This window comes from Myotis lucifugus, unplaced genomic scaffold (assembly GCF_000147115.1).
Source record: "Myotis lucifugus unplaced genomic scaffold, Myoluc2.0 scaffold_510, whole genome shotgun sequence".
Taxonomy (NCBI): domain Eukaryota; kingdom Metazoa; phylum Chordata; class Mammalia; order Chiroptera; family Vespertilionidae; genus Myotis; species Myotis lucifugus.
In genome coordinates this window covers 603,258-618,746 of record NW_005871558.1, presented here as the reverse complement: position 1 = coordinate 618,746, position 15,489 = coordinate 603,258, and the positions used below count along the sequence as shown (strand labels likewise).

General features: G+C 53.4%; 1 protein-coding gene across 1 annotated transcript in view; it reads right to left on the bottom strand.

Annotated features, from left to right (window-relative positions):
* Positions 1-15,028, bottom strand: part of ITPKB (inositol-trisphosphate 3-kinase B) — a 42,407-nt gene extending 27,379 nt beyond the window's left edge. Inside the window, 5 exon segments of the mRNA XM_006109868.3 lie at positions 13,521-14,857; positions 14,860-14,902; positions 14,904-14,939; positions 14,941-14,982; positions 14,984-15,028. Coding sequence (XP_006109930.2) covers positions 13,521-14,857; positions 14,860-14,902; positions 14,904-14,939; positions 14,941-14,982; positions 14,984-15,028 — 1,503 coding nt within the window.
* Positions 15,029-15,489: the final 461 nt, after the last annotated feature.

Sequence of the window (15,489 nt, the reverse complement as noted above, 5' to 3'; positions counted from 1 at the left end):
TGCTCGTGTAAAAGGAAGGAACCGAAAGAAACCCCTTGCAGACACGAAACCCAGTCATTTTATGGCACCATGCCCTGGCCACATACCAAGACACTTCAGAAGCCACACCGCCATTTGTGTTTATCTACTCTTGTGCAGCCGAGGGACGCCGGGCCTTTTATAACAGCTGCACCGCCGCTGTGCACGCCAAATTTCTGGTGACGTCGCAACTCCCCCGGGAGCGTCCTACGAAATGCGGACGAGCCAGGCCCCTCCACCCCCATCCTGTGTGCAACGGAACTTTTAAATCCTCGATTCAGGACTCCCTTCTCTTCTACGAAGCCTGGTCCCGGGGTCACACTGAACTGTTTCCTGAAGTTCCTGAAACCTTCTCTCCACAGCCAGTTCACATGTCCGCAAACCCGTCAGAGGCAGGCAATGATCCCGCCGCGGGCCACCTGGGACTTTCCGGGCCTTCCTCCCGGCTGGCCCACATCCCCCAGCGCCCGCCGCTCCCGGGGAGCCTGCCGGCCTTCCCCTGGGGATGTGGCATTTGAGGCCAACGGGGACAGGCAGGAAATCTAGGCCAGTCCGAACGCCAAGGACAGGATGCGGGAAGAGCCGCTGGGCCTGCAGGACTCTCAGCTTCTCCGGCCTGCAGGAGGCGGGCAGGGCGAGCTGATTTAAGGACAGTGTGACACCACGAGGTAAACGGCGTCCAGGCGCAGCTCCCATGGCTTTAGCCGATCGCAGCTCATTAGGTCTGTGTGTATCTCCGGGCTGGGCCATAGGGGGTTGTTGTCCTGAGAAGTCCCCGTTCAGCCGCCTCGAGGTCAAGGCTGCCACATGCTAGCAAGTTCTTGTGGTGGTTTCCTTCCTCCCAGAGGCCAGTCCCTGCATCCTCGCAAAGGCCCGGGGGAGGCTGAAGCCAGGGGAGACATCAGCGCAGGCCAGGCCTGAGACCCCGCGCTCCCAGATGGGCGCCGGGCCCCAAACCGCCCCGCGAAGGAGCCCTTTGCCCAGTGCCTGGACACCTGACGGCCACCGCGGGGCACTGGAGGGCGAGGCCAGCAGGAAAGATGCGAACCCCGAGGGTTAACACTGCAGCCTGCCCGCCCCGTGTTACAGCCAAAGAGGATTTCCACGTCACACGCCAAATGCCTAGCAAAGCCCGTGTTGGCGGGCGGGTGCCAAGGCTGGGGGATGTCTGGCCGAGGAACAGCCCAGCTGCTCTAGGGACCTGTCACCACCCAGCCCCGCCTCCTGTCAAACTCAGGGTCCCCCAGGCCTTCCTGGAATCCAAAGGGAGCTGCGGTGTTTGGGGTCCATCCAGCTGGGCCCAGCCACCTGGCCGGCTTTTCCCTCCACCCCACCACCCACCCCCGCCCTGAGGAACAGTCCAGAAGGCCAAGTCCGCCGGGCGCCCTGCACCTCACCAGGACGATGGCAGAGAGCGGCCTTGTGACGCGGGACGTGCTGGGCGGGAGAGAGGAGGTGGGGTGGGCAACGTGGGCCGAGACCCCGCCCAGCCTGGCCCTCAAGGCCGCAGGGAAGGGAAGCCTCGCTTTCGCCTGAGAAAGATCCTGTTCTAATCAACACGTGCCCGCTGGCACCCGGCACAGCACGGAAGCCACGCAGGCCGTTCGGTCACACGTGTTCCAAGTCCCGCCGGCAGAGCCGCGGCTGGGCCAAGCAGTGGGGGTCCATGTGCATCTCGTTCTTGCCCTTGTGAGCCACGGGGCTCTGAGAGAGGCACCAAGAACGCAGGGAGCCCTCGCCGGTGTGGCTCAGTGGATAGAGCACCCGCCCACGGACTGAACAGGCCCCGGGTTCGATTCTGCTCAAGGGCATGTACCTCAGTTGCAAGCTCGATCCCCGACCCTGGTCAGGGCGAGTGCAGGAGGCAACTAATCGATGTGTCTCTCTCACATCGATGTTTCTCTCTCTCTGTCTCTCCCCCTCCCTTCCACTCTCTCCAAAAATCAGTTGACAAATATCCTGGGGTGAGGATTAACCAAAAAGAAAGAAAGAAAGGGGAGGAATCCGGGGAGGGAGAGGAGGGGAGGAGCCTTCCATGGCCCCCAAAGCTGGGACTCCTGTGCCTGGATGACCTCAGCCAGTTTCCACCTCCGAAAGGTACGAGAGGCTGGCGGGGGGGAGGTAACCTGACCCCCTCCCGCAGCTGAATGCAGCCCATTGTTTTTAACCTCAGGTTCTGGGCCCTGGTAACAGTGAGGCCTCTCCCGCCTGAGAGCCTCCCTGGAAAGTAAACCCGCTGCTGTCATCACCGGAGGGACAGGGGAGGAGCCACCTGGGCGAGGACTCGAAGGCCAGTTCGCGCATCAGCCTGGAGGCGGGCGGACGGGACAGGGATCCCTCCCGCCCGCGTCCTGTGCCAGGTCCTTGTGCTGCCTGATCTCACTTCATGTTCACAACAGCCCATGAGACAGGTTCATTATCTTCACGTTAGAGCCAAGGAAACGCAGCCCAGAGGCGAATCCTGCTGAGGTCTGGGACCCAGGGAGGGTGCGGATTCAGGTCTGGCCGCCCCGCCCAGCTCTCCCGCGGACAGACGGTCTCACTTTTCGCATCAGAACAATCCTGCTCCTGCACAAACCTCCTCCGAAGAGCCCCTAGAGCAGCCGTGGGCAAACTACGGCCTGCGGGCCGGATCCAGCCCGTTGGAAATGAATAAAACTAAAAAAAAAAAAAAAAAAGACCGTACCCTTTTATGTAATGATGTTTACTTTGAATTTATATTAGTTCACACAAACACTCCATCCATGCTTTTGTTCCGGCCCTCCGGTCCAGTTTAAGAACCCATTGTGGCCCTCGAGTCAAAAAGTTTGCCCACCCCTGGCTAGCGCCTGCCCGTTCCCGGTTGGGAAGCAGCGACATGCCATCCCTCAGCGATCACCCTCACCACCACCTACACAGGGAGGAAGGGGGAACTGTGGGCTCAGCTAACGTCCATGCAGTTTATTTGCTGTTCACTGAGCATTTAGGACGCACAGACACCGTGCCGGCGCCTCACACATTACCTCACTGATGGCTCACAGCCTTCAGACGGGTACCATCAGTCCCATTTTACAGAGACTGAGGGGCAGGAAGGTAAGACATTTTTCTCGGGTCACACAGTCAGGAAGGGGTGGAGTTTGGACTCAAACCCAGGACTGTCCTGACTCCACACCAGGGCTCTCTACCCCCTCACCTCCCTCCCACGGTTCACGCTCAGTGAGCACGCACTGGGCATTAGTTCCTCTCCTGTCGTCCTGACCGCCTCGCTCTGGTCAGTTGGGGTGGGGGTGGCGGGTCTCCATGTGACAGTGCAGCTGTCCACGCGCTGAACCTTTTGTCAGCCGAGCGTCCATCTGTGTGGAGTCTTTGGACCCAGAATAATCACTTTGCTTGACCACTTCTAACAGACAGCAAACCCAGACTCCTTCCCCACTGGCTGTTGCCCAAACTTCATTCCTCTTCCCTGTCCCACGACATGACTGCAGCTCCCGCGGTCAGGGGCCTGCACCAGCCGTGGTTTATAACTCGCAGTGAATGAATGGGCGTGTTCCATGGCTCTCCACTTTGTTCTGAGTTTTGCACATCTCAAATACGTCTGTGGGCATCAGCTCTGCTTAGAGGACAGACCCCAAGGCCAGGGACAGCACCGATGAGGCCTTCTCTCCGGCACCGGTATGTGCAGACGGAGGTGCAGGCAGAGGCCTGCTGTCTGGGCGGCCACCGGGTGCAGGTCCACGCTGCCATGCGGGCGGCCACCAGAACGGAGGCCCAGCTCTGCTCAGAGGTTTCCGGATCTAGCCCGGCGCCCGTCATGCTTAGAAGGTGCCCCGTATGTATTTGCTGAATGTCTTGTCTGCTTTATTTATTTGTTTGTTTTGTTATATTTTTTCCGTTGATTTTTAGAGAGAGTGGAAGGGAGGGGGAGAGACAGAGAGAGAAACATCTATGTGAGAGAGACACATTGGTTGCCTCCCACATATGCCCCCGAGGTACATGCCCTTAACCTGGATCAAACCCAAGACCCTTTAGTCCATGGGCCAATGCTCTATCCACTGACCCAAACCGGCCAGGGCTCACGTTTGCTTTGAAAGCTCAAGACTTTGCTGAATTCCATCCTTTCACTTCCCAGGACACAGAAGAGAAGAACAACACATGGTCCTGGAAAACTCCAGGCCCCGTAGGTGTCCTCAGGCTCAGGGGGGGTGCAGAGGCCTCTCAATCACTCAGGAGCTGAGAGCCCTGTTCCAGAAACATCAGACTCCTGCTGGCAACGCCCTCCTCGCTCGCTCTACTCTTCCCTCTTGTCCGTCATTTGCATTCCCACCTGCAGGTCAGCAAACCACAGGGGCAGGAAGCTTCGGCCACAGTCCACATCGGTCAAGGTGGCCACTCAGGCAGGAGGAGGCAAGACCGAGCAGCGGAAGTGGAACCAGGAGAGGATCCAGAATGTCTGTCTGCTCACCCCTGCTTCCCACCCACACTGCAGCGTCTGTCAGGGCACGCCCTGCTGTGCACGTAAAGATGGTTCTTACCAAGGTCTCTTTCCACAACGCGGAGGGGGGCCCACCCTGCTTGAGGTCGGAGCTGGTCCTTGTCCGTCTCTTTTAAAACTACTTTGGGCAGGAAAGAACACACACTCTCAACATGACTCTACAAAGACTTATCTCATTTGAGACTCACAAAGACCCCATGAAGGAGCAGGCTTCAGCAATACACCCATTTTACAGATGAAGCCTAAGCCCATAGAGGCCACACCTGAGAATCGCTGGTCTTCCCAGCTCACTGCACTCCTCGGGTACGCCCAGCAAAGCCCTGGGAGGAGGCCCCGCGTCTCCTAAACCACTTGGAATCACTCAGATGCTCACTACCATGGGGACCTACCACTGTGATGGCCGCAATGACAACGGCAAAGAGGAGGAAAAGCTGTCAGTGGTTTCACAGAGACTAAACTATCCATGATAACGCATGCAAAACGGCCCCCCCACCAGCCAATGCTGTTATCGGGGAGGGTTTTTCAGGGGCTTCTCAAACCTGAACACTGTCTTCCGAACCTCCCAGCGACCAACTTTCCTACCCTCGTCTCAGCAACCGGGGCCTCAGGATTTGCTGTCCCAACAAAACCTCCCGGCCATTTATTTCTTAAGCTCTTGGCTGCGGTCGCATTTTCCACTTGACATTGTTTAAGAGATTAAACTGTTTATCTCATTGTCATACACAGGCCCTTTCAGTTTCCTGCTAATAGATTCAGGTTAGATAAGGGTGACAGAGCGATACTCCGAGTTGCTCCCATGCCCCCAGCCCAGGTCCTTTCTCTGCACGGCTCTGAAGCACATGTTATTAAATCTACTCTTCAGAGAGCGCGCTGGCGAAGAGAACCCCGCGCACAGCCACGCAGAGCAGAGGCCTGGGCACACGCCAGCTCCCGGCCACAGTGGAAACAGCACTTAACAGGAGATCCTGCGGAATTATCCTCTAGACCCAGCCATCAATTGCCATAGAGAAGGAAAAAACAAATTGAGCTGAGCCTGGAAAGAATGTCGGCGAAACTGGAAAAACACTTGCTGGGAACTGCCTGGGGGTACAGTGAGCTCTCCTGTCATCGCCCAGGTCTACCAACCCCAGCGAACCAAGGGAGACTGCAGATGGGGCTGGTGGATGGCCAGTCACCAGGGAACCAAATCCCTCCGCCCTGTGGCAGGCTGAACACCCCCGGAGCATCTGAAAATATTAAGTGCCGGTGATATAAAATGCATTACAACTTCTTCTGGGGAAACAGTACAATCAGTTTATTCACTGATTAAATGGATGGGAGGGGGGCGGTGCAGAATGCAGAGAATCCCATAAGAAGGGCAAAGAAAAAAAATATTGCCAATGCCCCAAAGCCAAAGGCAGAAGTGCCTCACTTGGGCCCTCTGATGCACAAAGACCAACTTTATGAACGTGAGCAAAGGGCCTCCCTTTTGGGAGAGTTCTCCTCGGCCGGGATGGGACCGTACCCTGCATCACCAATGCACAGTATCACTGCTGGGCCAGGCAGACCCTAATCCTACCACCAGGTCAACGGAAATAACCTCAATGTCTTTGTCCGAGATGCTGTAACACTTGATTTTCCCTTTCCACCCAGAATCTTACCACAGAGGTAAAATGCTAGATTAACAGGATAACAGCGAACTTCACTTTAGTCGAAAATTAACCATCACCGTCCCTGGCTGAGAGCAAAGTTCTTTCACATAATCTGAGACGGGAGATAAAACCATACCTCTCCCCACATTCACACTTACTATATAAATACAAATTATAGGGGTTTGTTCTTTTGCTTACCGTCTTTTGGTTACTTGTGAAGATTGTGAGCTGGTTGGGAGCAAAACGGAAGTAAAAAATTCAGGAAATAAAAAAATGTAGTACATATTGACTAGGAGCCTTCTGTTGAATGTATTTCTATTAAGTGATATCCAGTCAATAAAATACAGCTCAATAAGAGGAAAGATCAGGTTTTTTAATAATGACTTTTAAAAAATATATATTTTTATTGATTTCAGAGAGAAAGGGGGAGGGAGAGAGAGATAGAAACATCAATGATGAGAGAGAATCACTGATCGGCTGCCTCCTGCACACCCCCTATGGGGATTGAGCCGGCAACCCAGGCATGTGACCTTGACCAGAATCAAACCCGGGACCCTTCAGTCCGCAGGCCGAGGCTCTATCCACTGAGCCAAACCGGCAAGGGCAATAGCGACTTCTTCATGAAATTGCTGAACAACACGCCCGACAGGTTGGTCTACAGCCTGCGTGTTGCTTACCAGCAAAATGATGGTGATGATGAGGATGGTGGTGGTGGTGATAATGATGGTGATTACAAGTCCTTTCTCATCAGAGAAAGCTGGGAAGGCCCTGCCTTCAAGTAGGAAAAACGTCAGAGGGGTCTTCCCTGTAAAGACTCAGCAGGAAGGTGTCATCATTGACCTCACTCCTCGAGGCCTGTGCAGCGTGCACTTCTGCTACAAGCCCATGTGTCTCTTTCATTTCCAGCCTTAAAATAGTCCCCAGCCCTGCAAGTGAGCAAAAGGAAACCACACCAGGAAGCAGTCAAGACTTCCCGCAGGTAAGGCCAGCCTCACCCTCAGCACGCCCTGAGAGGTACTTCCTCCATGGGACGGCTGTGGTGCCACAGCAGCCTGTGTACCAGTCTTGGAGAAATTTAATTTCATCCAGACATTCTGGCTGAGGCAGAATCACTGCCCAGGGTTGTACTGGGCGGAAAGCGGGGCCTAAACAAACCCTGGAATATAGTTACAGGACCCACACTTTTTGGAGAATGCAGAGCGTCTCTTCCGAAGGACCTAACGACTTCTCAAGACAGACACTGCCTCGCCAGCACTCAAACTGTCCCCCAACTCCACCTCGACCAGCATCTCTGGGGCCTCTACTATGTGCCAGGTGCTTGCCAGGTACTTCTATACGCACTGCATCACTGACCTCTGACCCCATGAGGCCACGCCCACTCGCCCCATGTTTCAGAGGCTTGCAGACAGAGGTTTCACCCCAAGTCTCTTAAACCCCAGTCTGTCACCCTTATGCCTATGGGCCCAGGTCACAGGAATAAGCCATGAGCTTGCCTTACTTGTTCTTCCCCCCCTTTCTTTGTTCTTCATCTTCCAGATGGTTTAACATTTCTTTTATGGACAGATAATGAGATATTGTCTCCCATCTACTGCTTCATTCATTCACCCATTCCTGTAACAATGTTTTTTTAAAAATGTACTACCTTTCAAGCCAAGGTAGATCTCCCAAGGTAAGGAGTTTATCCACTAGTGAAGTTTTGTTAGTGAAAAGAAGAATGCAAATGTGGAATACTCTCTGGGCTTGCTTTCCTCATCCTTAAGAAGTGGATATTGGAAGAAATGAGCTCTCAAGCCTTTCCCAACCCCAAATTTACATCACGTTAACTATATAAGCGATAGAAAAGTTTTAATTTTTTAATAGTAAAAAACAGAGGCCTCGCTGCCTCACAAAGTCATACACGTTTATGGTATCTTTCAGCCAAGGAGACGTGAGTTGTTTTTAAAGGAACAATCCGCCCCTGGAACAATGAGTGACCAGGTGTCTGGAAGGACCACCGTGAGGTCAAGGTTGGCAGGAGAACTACAGCAAGACCGGGTTGACTCCAGGGTCGTGTGCCGAGGTTGGTGGACCCTGCCAGACCTCAAGATTGGCCTCCACACTCGGGTAGGCTGGACCCACTGGGCAGCGCGAAAGCTGCATGCGGGGTGCTTCTGCTCCAGGATGTTGGGAACGCTGACACCACCACCGTGCCTGGGGGACCTGGGCACACAAATCCCGAACATCCAGGTAACACATTGGTACTTGGCCAACTAAATAAAGGGCTTCCCATATTTCTAACGAATTCACAGTTGGGCTTGGTGTGATTTCATAAACAATGAGCTCCCTGATTCATGAAAATTATATCCGTGCCAATTCAACGGAAAACAATCGTTGCAAGGCATGCTGGTCACGGATTTCAGGGCACAACGGGCATTCCCTACATCGAGGTCTCCTCTCCTATCAAAACCCATAGAACCGTCCACAACGAATGTATAACCACAACTGGACCTACAGGAGTTCCTGAATTCATTCAGGTTCCTGCCGATTACCTGAAGTCTCCAAAGTTTTCTCTATCAAGATATAAAATTCTCTCCGCTAAATATTTTTAAATTCTACCTTTAGATAACAAAGTCAAACCTGACAAAATAAAATAAGCCTACGCAATGTTATCCATGCTCCTAGGAACATAAATAAACTAATCTAATCTGTAACTGCATGGAACAGGTATGTGCCAACAAAATCACAAACGTGACTCCGTAGCAATTCAGCGCTTAAAAACAGAAGTGCTGAAAGCGATTTCTCTTACACCTGAAATACATTTTTCTCGAGGCAGCAACTGACCGGTTTAGTATGTTTTTCTTATAAAACCTGAAGGCTAGGTGAGTCCTGAGCTGTGTGTTTGCAATGCCTCAACATCAGTCTCTCCTTTTCTCTATGCCCTCCACCTTCACTTGAAAGCATTTTCAGCTGGCTGAGCTACTTCTATCTTTGTTAAAAAACGAAAGACTTTTGAAGCGATGTTTTGGCTCTATGCAGGCAAAGCCTCACTTTCCAAACAGAAACATCTGAGGAGGCCAAAGCCCTCGCATATCAGCATGTTCTACTTTGCAGTTCATGTCCTGGCACCCTACCAGGCCAGCTTCTAATATCAGTCTAGCTACTAATGAGAATCTTGGGATCCTACTGATGATTTATTGTGATGCCTTTTCAACATGAAATTACAAAGAACCAGTCTTCCAGGGAAGAGAGAGATGACAGACACATCGATTGATGGGTCTTAAGTCAAAGCACAGAATTAAATGTGCCCAGTTTTGGCCTCTGGGCCCGAGGTCTGCACCAAAGGAATCTTGCCACACTTCCAGACGCCCTGAAATGTCACCTACACCACGTTTTAGGTCAAATGTCTAGAATTACGTAGTCACAGACAGTTAGAACTAGACAAACCCCCATGACGTCACCCTCAACGCAAGAGACACATTTTAAAAGGAGGAAACTGAGCAGAGAGTGGAGCCACTCATGGGTCCCTTTGTCTCGCTCAGTCTGGGTTTCTTTGTCCCCAAACAGACTAGAGTAACACCCAGAACCTCACATAAATGACTCAGGGTCCTCCCAGACCTGAAAGGTGCGGAGGCCTTGCCAGAAAGTTCCGATCCACATACCGGACAAAGAAGGAGGAGGCCCCGTCTCAAGAAAACTGCATATTCAACCTGACTCAGATTTCCCCTCTCCCTCCCCGCCAGATCGGGGCCTTTAACATTCTCATCCAGAAAAGAATTTTCTACTTAAAAGTACTTACCACTACATTCTTTTTTTTTTTTTAAGTAATCCTCTAAGGCCTTTAAATTTTAATTTGGTTTGCCCACAAATAAAAATTTTATACTTTTCAAAACCACACAGAACCCTTATAAATGGAATTTTTTAGTACATGTGTGAGTTAGTTTTTCACAAACAAGACAACAAAGATGGGCACTAGATTATCGGGGTGATCACTTGCTAAGTTATATGAATGTCTAATCGCCATGCTGCACCCCTAAAAATACTATAATACTGTATGTCAACTGTAGTTGGAAAACACACACAAAACTAGTCAATACCAAAAAAAGCAAAAGAAACAAAACACTAAGAGCCCTTAACAAGTAGTAAGCACAGGAAACCAAAAAATGTTGTACTATCCTTCTTTATATATCCATCTGATCCCCACACCACAGATAGCTAAGCCAACATTTGTGTGGGTTTTTTTGTACCCATAATTAATAGTACAATATTGGAGCAAATCAATAAAATCTACTTTTTTAAAGTAATATGCACACATATTTTAATGTAGTACTTTAAGCCTGGTGTTTCAATGGCTCAGATACTAGTGAATGGAATAAGAGAAGAAAGTAAAGAACTGCTGATTAATTTTGAGTTATTTTAAAGAATAAAAGAGAAATTCACTCGGAGAAACTCGCTTCTGTCCAGATCCAGTGAAGAATAAATGCCCGAACTTAAGCCACTGAACACAAGGCACATAATACCATTTCTGCCGAACAAATTTCAAGTCCCATCGTTTATAAACAGACATCAGGTGCAAAAACTCGGAACGTTCTGCTTCAGGGACAGATGCATCTGTCAGGCGCATCAGGAGACACGGGAAAGGCCTCAAGCTGTGCGCATTCCCTGGGGCTCTCTCTGGCTGCTTCCCATGGGGGCAAATGAGGAGAGTGGCCTTCTCACCGCATTCCCTGCCAGTAAAAAGGCCTTGGCTAATTTGCATAATCTAAATGGAGAAGTAATTGTCAGAGTGCATTTCCAAAGGGCTTGCTTTTCCCCCCCGTGCTGTTAACTATAGGGAGGTCCCCGCTCACCGGCTCTGAGATCCCAGCAGTGGTGAGCGGCCGGGAGGCCAGGCAGCAGGGAGCCCACAAAGCAGCCAGCTTCAGGCTCCTCTGGGCGGCCCCTCCGCCTGCACAGCCCCAGTCACTCCCAAGGCCTGTTTCTCAGAGGAGAGGCAGAGGCAGAGCAGCTCAAACCCCAGGGCCGGGGCGGGAGGGTGGAACATGCAGTTCCAAACCTGTGTGTGTGTGTGTGTGTGTGTGTGTGTGAGAGAGCATGTGCAAGGGTGTGTGTGGGAAGTGAGGGTGTGACAGTGTGTGACAGTGTGCAAAGTGTGTTGTGAGCACAGGTGAAGGGTGTGTGTGTATTTTGTATGAGTGAATGTATGTGTATGTTTTAAGGATGAATGGTGAGTGTGAAAGGTGAGTGAATTTGAAACATGTGTGAGCGTCGACATGTGTGAGCGTGGACATGTGTGAGATTGTGTTGAGTGAAATGTGAGCACCTGTGAGGGTGTGAGCACCTGGGTGCCGGATAAAAACAAGCAGCAAAGCCAGAGGAGAGAAAGGGGTGTTGGTACCGCAGCGCCTCAGACAGAGCTGGCTCAGGGTTTATCTACAAAACACTGAGAAGCCCAGCCAATCAAGATGTCTGGCCGTCTGTAGACAAAACAGCAATACCTGGTAAGCAAGGGATTTTTGAGCCAATGAGCAGATGTTGTGGTGTCACAAGTACGGCTCCACCATAACAATCTGTACAAGAAACAGAAAACTTAGCTTATCATGCCAGCACTCAACCAGAAGCTCAAATGTCCCTGGGACCCCATAATTCCCAGTTGGTTACCCCCTCCCCACCAACACACATTCTCCATCAGCCTCGTGTGAGTCAGAGAGCAGGGCGGGCAGGGACCCTTCCTGGCCCTGCTCTGGGGAGTCTGGGAACCTGTGTAAAGGCGGGAAGGCGGTGGACAGGGGCAGGCCGAAAACACCGCCCCGCCTCCGGTTTCTCAGTCAGCTTCCCTCGGGTACCTGACACGAACACACACAAACACGAGGGTCCCCTGTCATTATTTCTCGCCCCTCCACTCTCTTCCAGGCGAGAGCCCTTTTCAAACACGAGATGCACTAACTGTTTTGAGAACTGGCCCATAGGAGCTGCGGATCCGCCGCTAGAATCGGCGAACGGAAAGTGGGAGAACAAGTTACAGCACCTGGGCTGTGCCAGCGCTGCTTCGGGGTTTAAAACGCAAACGGAGGCATGAACAGAAGGCCATGTCCTCCTCGCCTGTAACTGTGGGCAAGAAGGCAGAGAACGCCGGCCCGTCTCCCGGGAGCAGCACTTTCCACCGTCCTGTACCGCCACCCTCCCAGGTGGGCCAGCCCTCCGCTAAGTGGGCCAGGCCTGACACCCCATCCCGGCCACCGAATGCCAGGCTGACCTGGGCCATGTTTTGCCTCCCGACCACCAACAGAAAGCAGAGCTTCATGAAAAGAAATGCCCTGGTTTCCAAAAGGCAGACTGCGATTTCTGAAGTGGGAACGAGGGACAAACATGCTTTGAGGCCTAAGATACCTTAGACAAGGATGTAGAGTAGAAATACAAAGTTCTCGGTGCCGTGGGTTAAGTCACAGAGGCACAACCAACAGGGCTGGATATTCAGATGCAATCGGAAGGCTGCCTACGACACGAACACGCAGACTTTCCCCAGGAGCACAAGAAGCCCTCGCTGGCTGAGCGAGGAATTTCCCCAGACGCTGGAAAAGCTGAGAGAAAGTCCAGGCCCTTTCAGAAGCGCTACCTTCAACGCGTGTCTTCCGTAAGACACTCTGATCATCCTCAGAGCGAGAACAGCCGAGGACTGAGATTAACCACAGCAGAAATAAACAAGATGTCAGCACGATGGACCAGGACGGATGCACTTGAACATGTACCCATACCAGTCAGCACGCATGTCCATGAGGTGGTGTCCACCCTGGAGACATCACCCAGGTCCCTAGCCCGGCAATCTGACCTAACGCAACATTCTGTGGTTAAAGAAACGCAAAGCCTGGTTTTTCTTTTCACTGACACATCAAAACTGTATCTTAGTTACACCGGCCCCATGAATATTGCCATGTCCTGACTTAACTTACTGAGGCCCAGTGGCTCTTCACCCGATAGACCCGCCACAACCACATCTCCACGTCTCAGGCCCTGTCACAGAATCGCATCACCCGTTTTCCTGGCCTCTTACCATAGAGGCCGAGCCAATTCAATGCCGCCCTGTCATTTGTCCTCTGCCTAAAAGAATCTCAGCATTAAGTGGTTCACCTGGTCAGACAGCAGCTCCCCTTAGCAGCTCTGCTCACTCCCGCTGGGGATTAATCGGGAAGATTTTGGTAACATTCGAGAACACCATCTTCCTCAGAAGTGACTGGCGACCTACATACAAACTGGTGTTTTTTTTTTAAGATGTTCATGGAAATAGCTACAAACACCCGGAGAGAATAGTAAGTTGTGACTGCCCCAGGGCCCGGGCCAGTCTCCGTGACTCAGTAGAAAGTCGGAAAACGCAGGAGGGCATGAAAGCAACTCAAGTTCTAGAAAAATCTCAGGGCAAGACTTACCACTCTGGGCTTCTGCTGGTCCAGGGTGTGCAGGAAGGCGGCGGCGCTGGGGTCCAGGCAGCGCTCGGGGTCGCTGGAGATGTCCTCCTCCGAGTCCTCGTAGGAGGAGGAGAAGCCGGCGGAGGAGGCCGAGGAAGAGGACAGCTTCCTCAGGGGCAGGATGCCCAGCGGGCTGCCCTGGGCCTCCTCCAACACCCCATCCTCCTGGGCACCCATGTCTGTAATGATGACGGCGGGGATATTGCCGGGGCTGCAGGCCTCCCGCAGCAAAGGCTTGTCCTCCTGCTCCGGGGAGAGCAGCTCTGGGCCGGAGTGGGTGGCTCTGTCTTTCGGGGGGCTTCCCCAAGTCCCCTGGGCTGGTACCCCCAGGCTGCACGTCCAGGCCAGGCAGGCTTCCTCCATGGGGCTCAGCCAAGCCTTGGAGCTCCCGGGCTGCACGCCCACCCCGTCCGCAGGGAGGCACTGAGGGTCTTTCACATCTTCTGCTGCTTCCCAACAGGGCAAAGGTTCCAGCATTCCGCCAGCGGGAATTCCCGCCTCCGCCTCCTCCGCGCCTGGCTGTGCGGAGCGGCTGCCCCCAAGCAAGCCCAGCGGTGGGGACCCTTCATCCACTCGGCTGGAGCATTGCAGAGGCTCCCGGGCCGCTGGGGCCCCACCCTGGGTCACCCCGGGCTCTACCAAGCCCACGTCCACTGCGCTTTGCGCGTCCACAGTCCTCTCCTCCGGCCTGGCGCCCGCTTCGGGATGCCCGGAGCCTGGCTGGCCACAGGGCGGACGGCCTTTCCCCGCCGTCCCAGGGGGCTCTCCACCGCCGGGCCCCACGCTCTCTGGGGCTGGGCTCGTCTCACTGCCCAGCGCCAGCCCCTTACCCTCCACCAGGGCGGCGGGGGGTGACGGGGGATGCGCACCCCGGGGCTTCTCCGGCAGCTCCGAGAGGGCAGGGTCCTGCGGGTGGTGCGGCCCAGGGGACGTGGCTCTCGCTGCCACTTCTGCAGCCACCACGGAGTTCGCTCCGACCTGGCCCAACGAGGGAGCTTGGCAGCTCGGAGTTTCCAGAGCGGAGACCCTCTTGTCAATCTCCATCGCGGCCGGTGAGCCACAGGGGGGGCGGGCAGGGACCCCCTCCTCCATTCTCACCGAAGGGGCTGCGCCCTGAGCCCCGGAGCCCGACGGGGAGGCCGGGCAGGGCAGAGGTGCCACTCCCTCCTGGTCCTTGGAGAGGCTTGGGCTGGGCGCCGGGGCGCTCCTGGCGGGGTCGGCCTCCGAGGTCTCTGGACACCGCTCCCCACAGGACTTGGTCCTCCGTCCCACGCTCTGAGCCAGGGCCCTGCCCGGGGCTGGCTGCTGCTGCGGAAGGGGCTCGGGGAGGGCGAACGCGCCCGGGCCCAGGCGCGAGCTGCGGGGCGCGGGCATGGCGGAAGCTCTGCGCCTGGATGTGCGCCTCGAACAGGACCACCTTCTGGGTTCACCTGCACGTTCTGCAACTCGCGCTGCAGGACGCGCAGCATTCCTTCTGGGACCTACTTCCGGCCCCGGGGCATTCCTATAGTCAGCTATTTCTTCCATAACTCCATTTATGTTTGATTCAAACTTCACTTCCAAAACTATTACTTTTTGTTTCTTTGCTGCATTTTCATCTTTGTTGGCATTTCCATTTTTGGTTGTTCGTAGATACACACACACACACACACACACATTGCTATGATTGATATTGTAAGTTCATAATTGGCCTACTCTAATTTTAAGTTCGTCTTAAAGTCTACAGTTTGCAACTGTGCGAAACCCCTTATCTTAGACACTAACATTCACATCGTGAAACTTTGAACCTTTATGGGAAGAAACTCCTGCAGCTGATGTCACTATGGCCACAGCATGATCGCAATAAAAAATCCTGCAAGTGATACTGTCAGGATGCTCTGATCTCAACCAAAGTTTCATGCGAGTCGACTTCTCGAGACTCCTTTTAAAA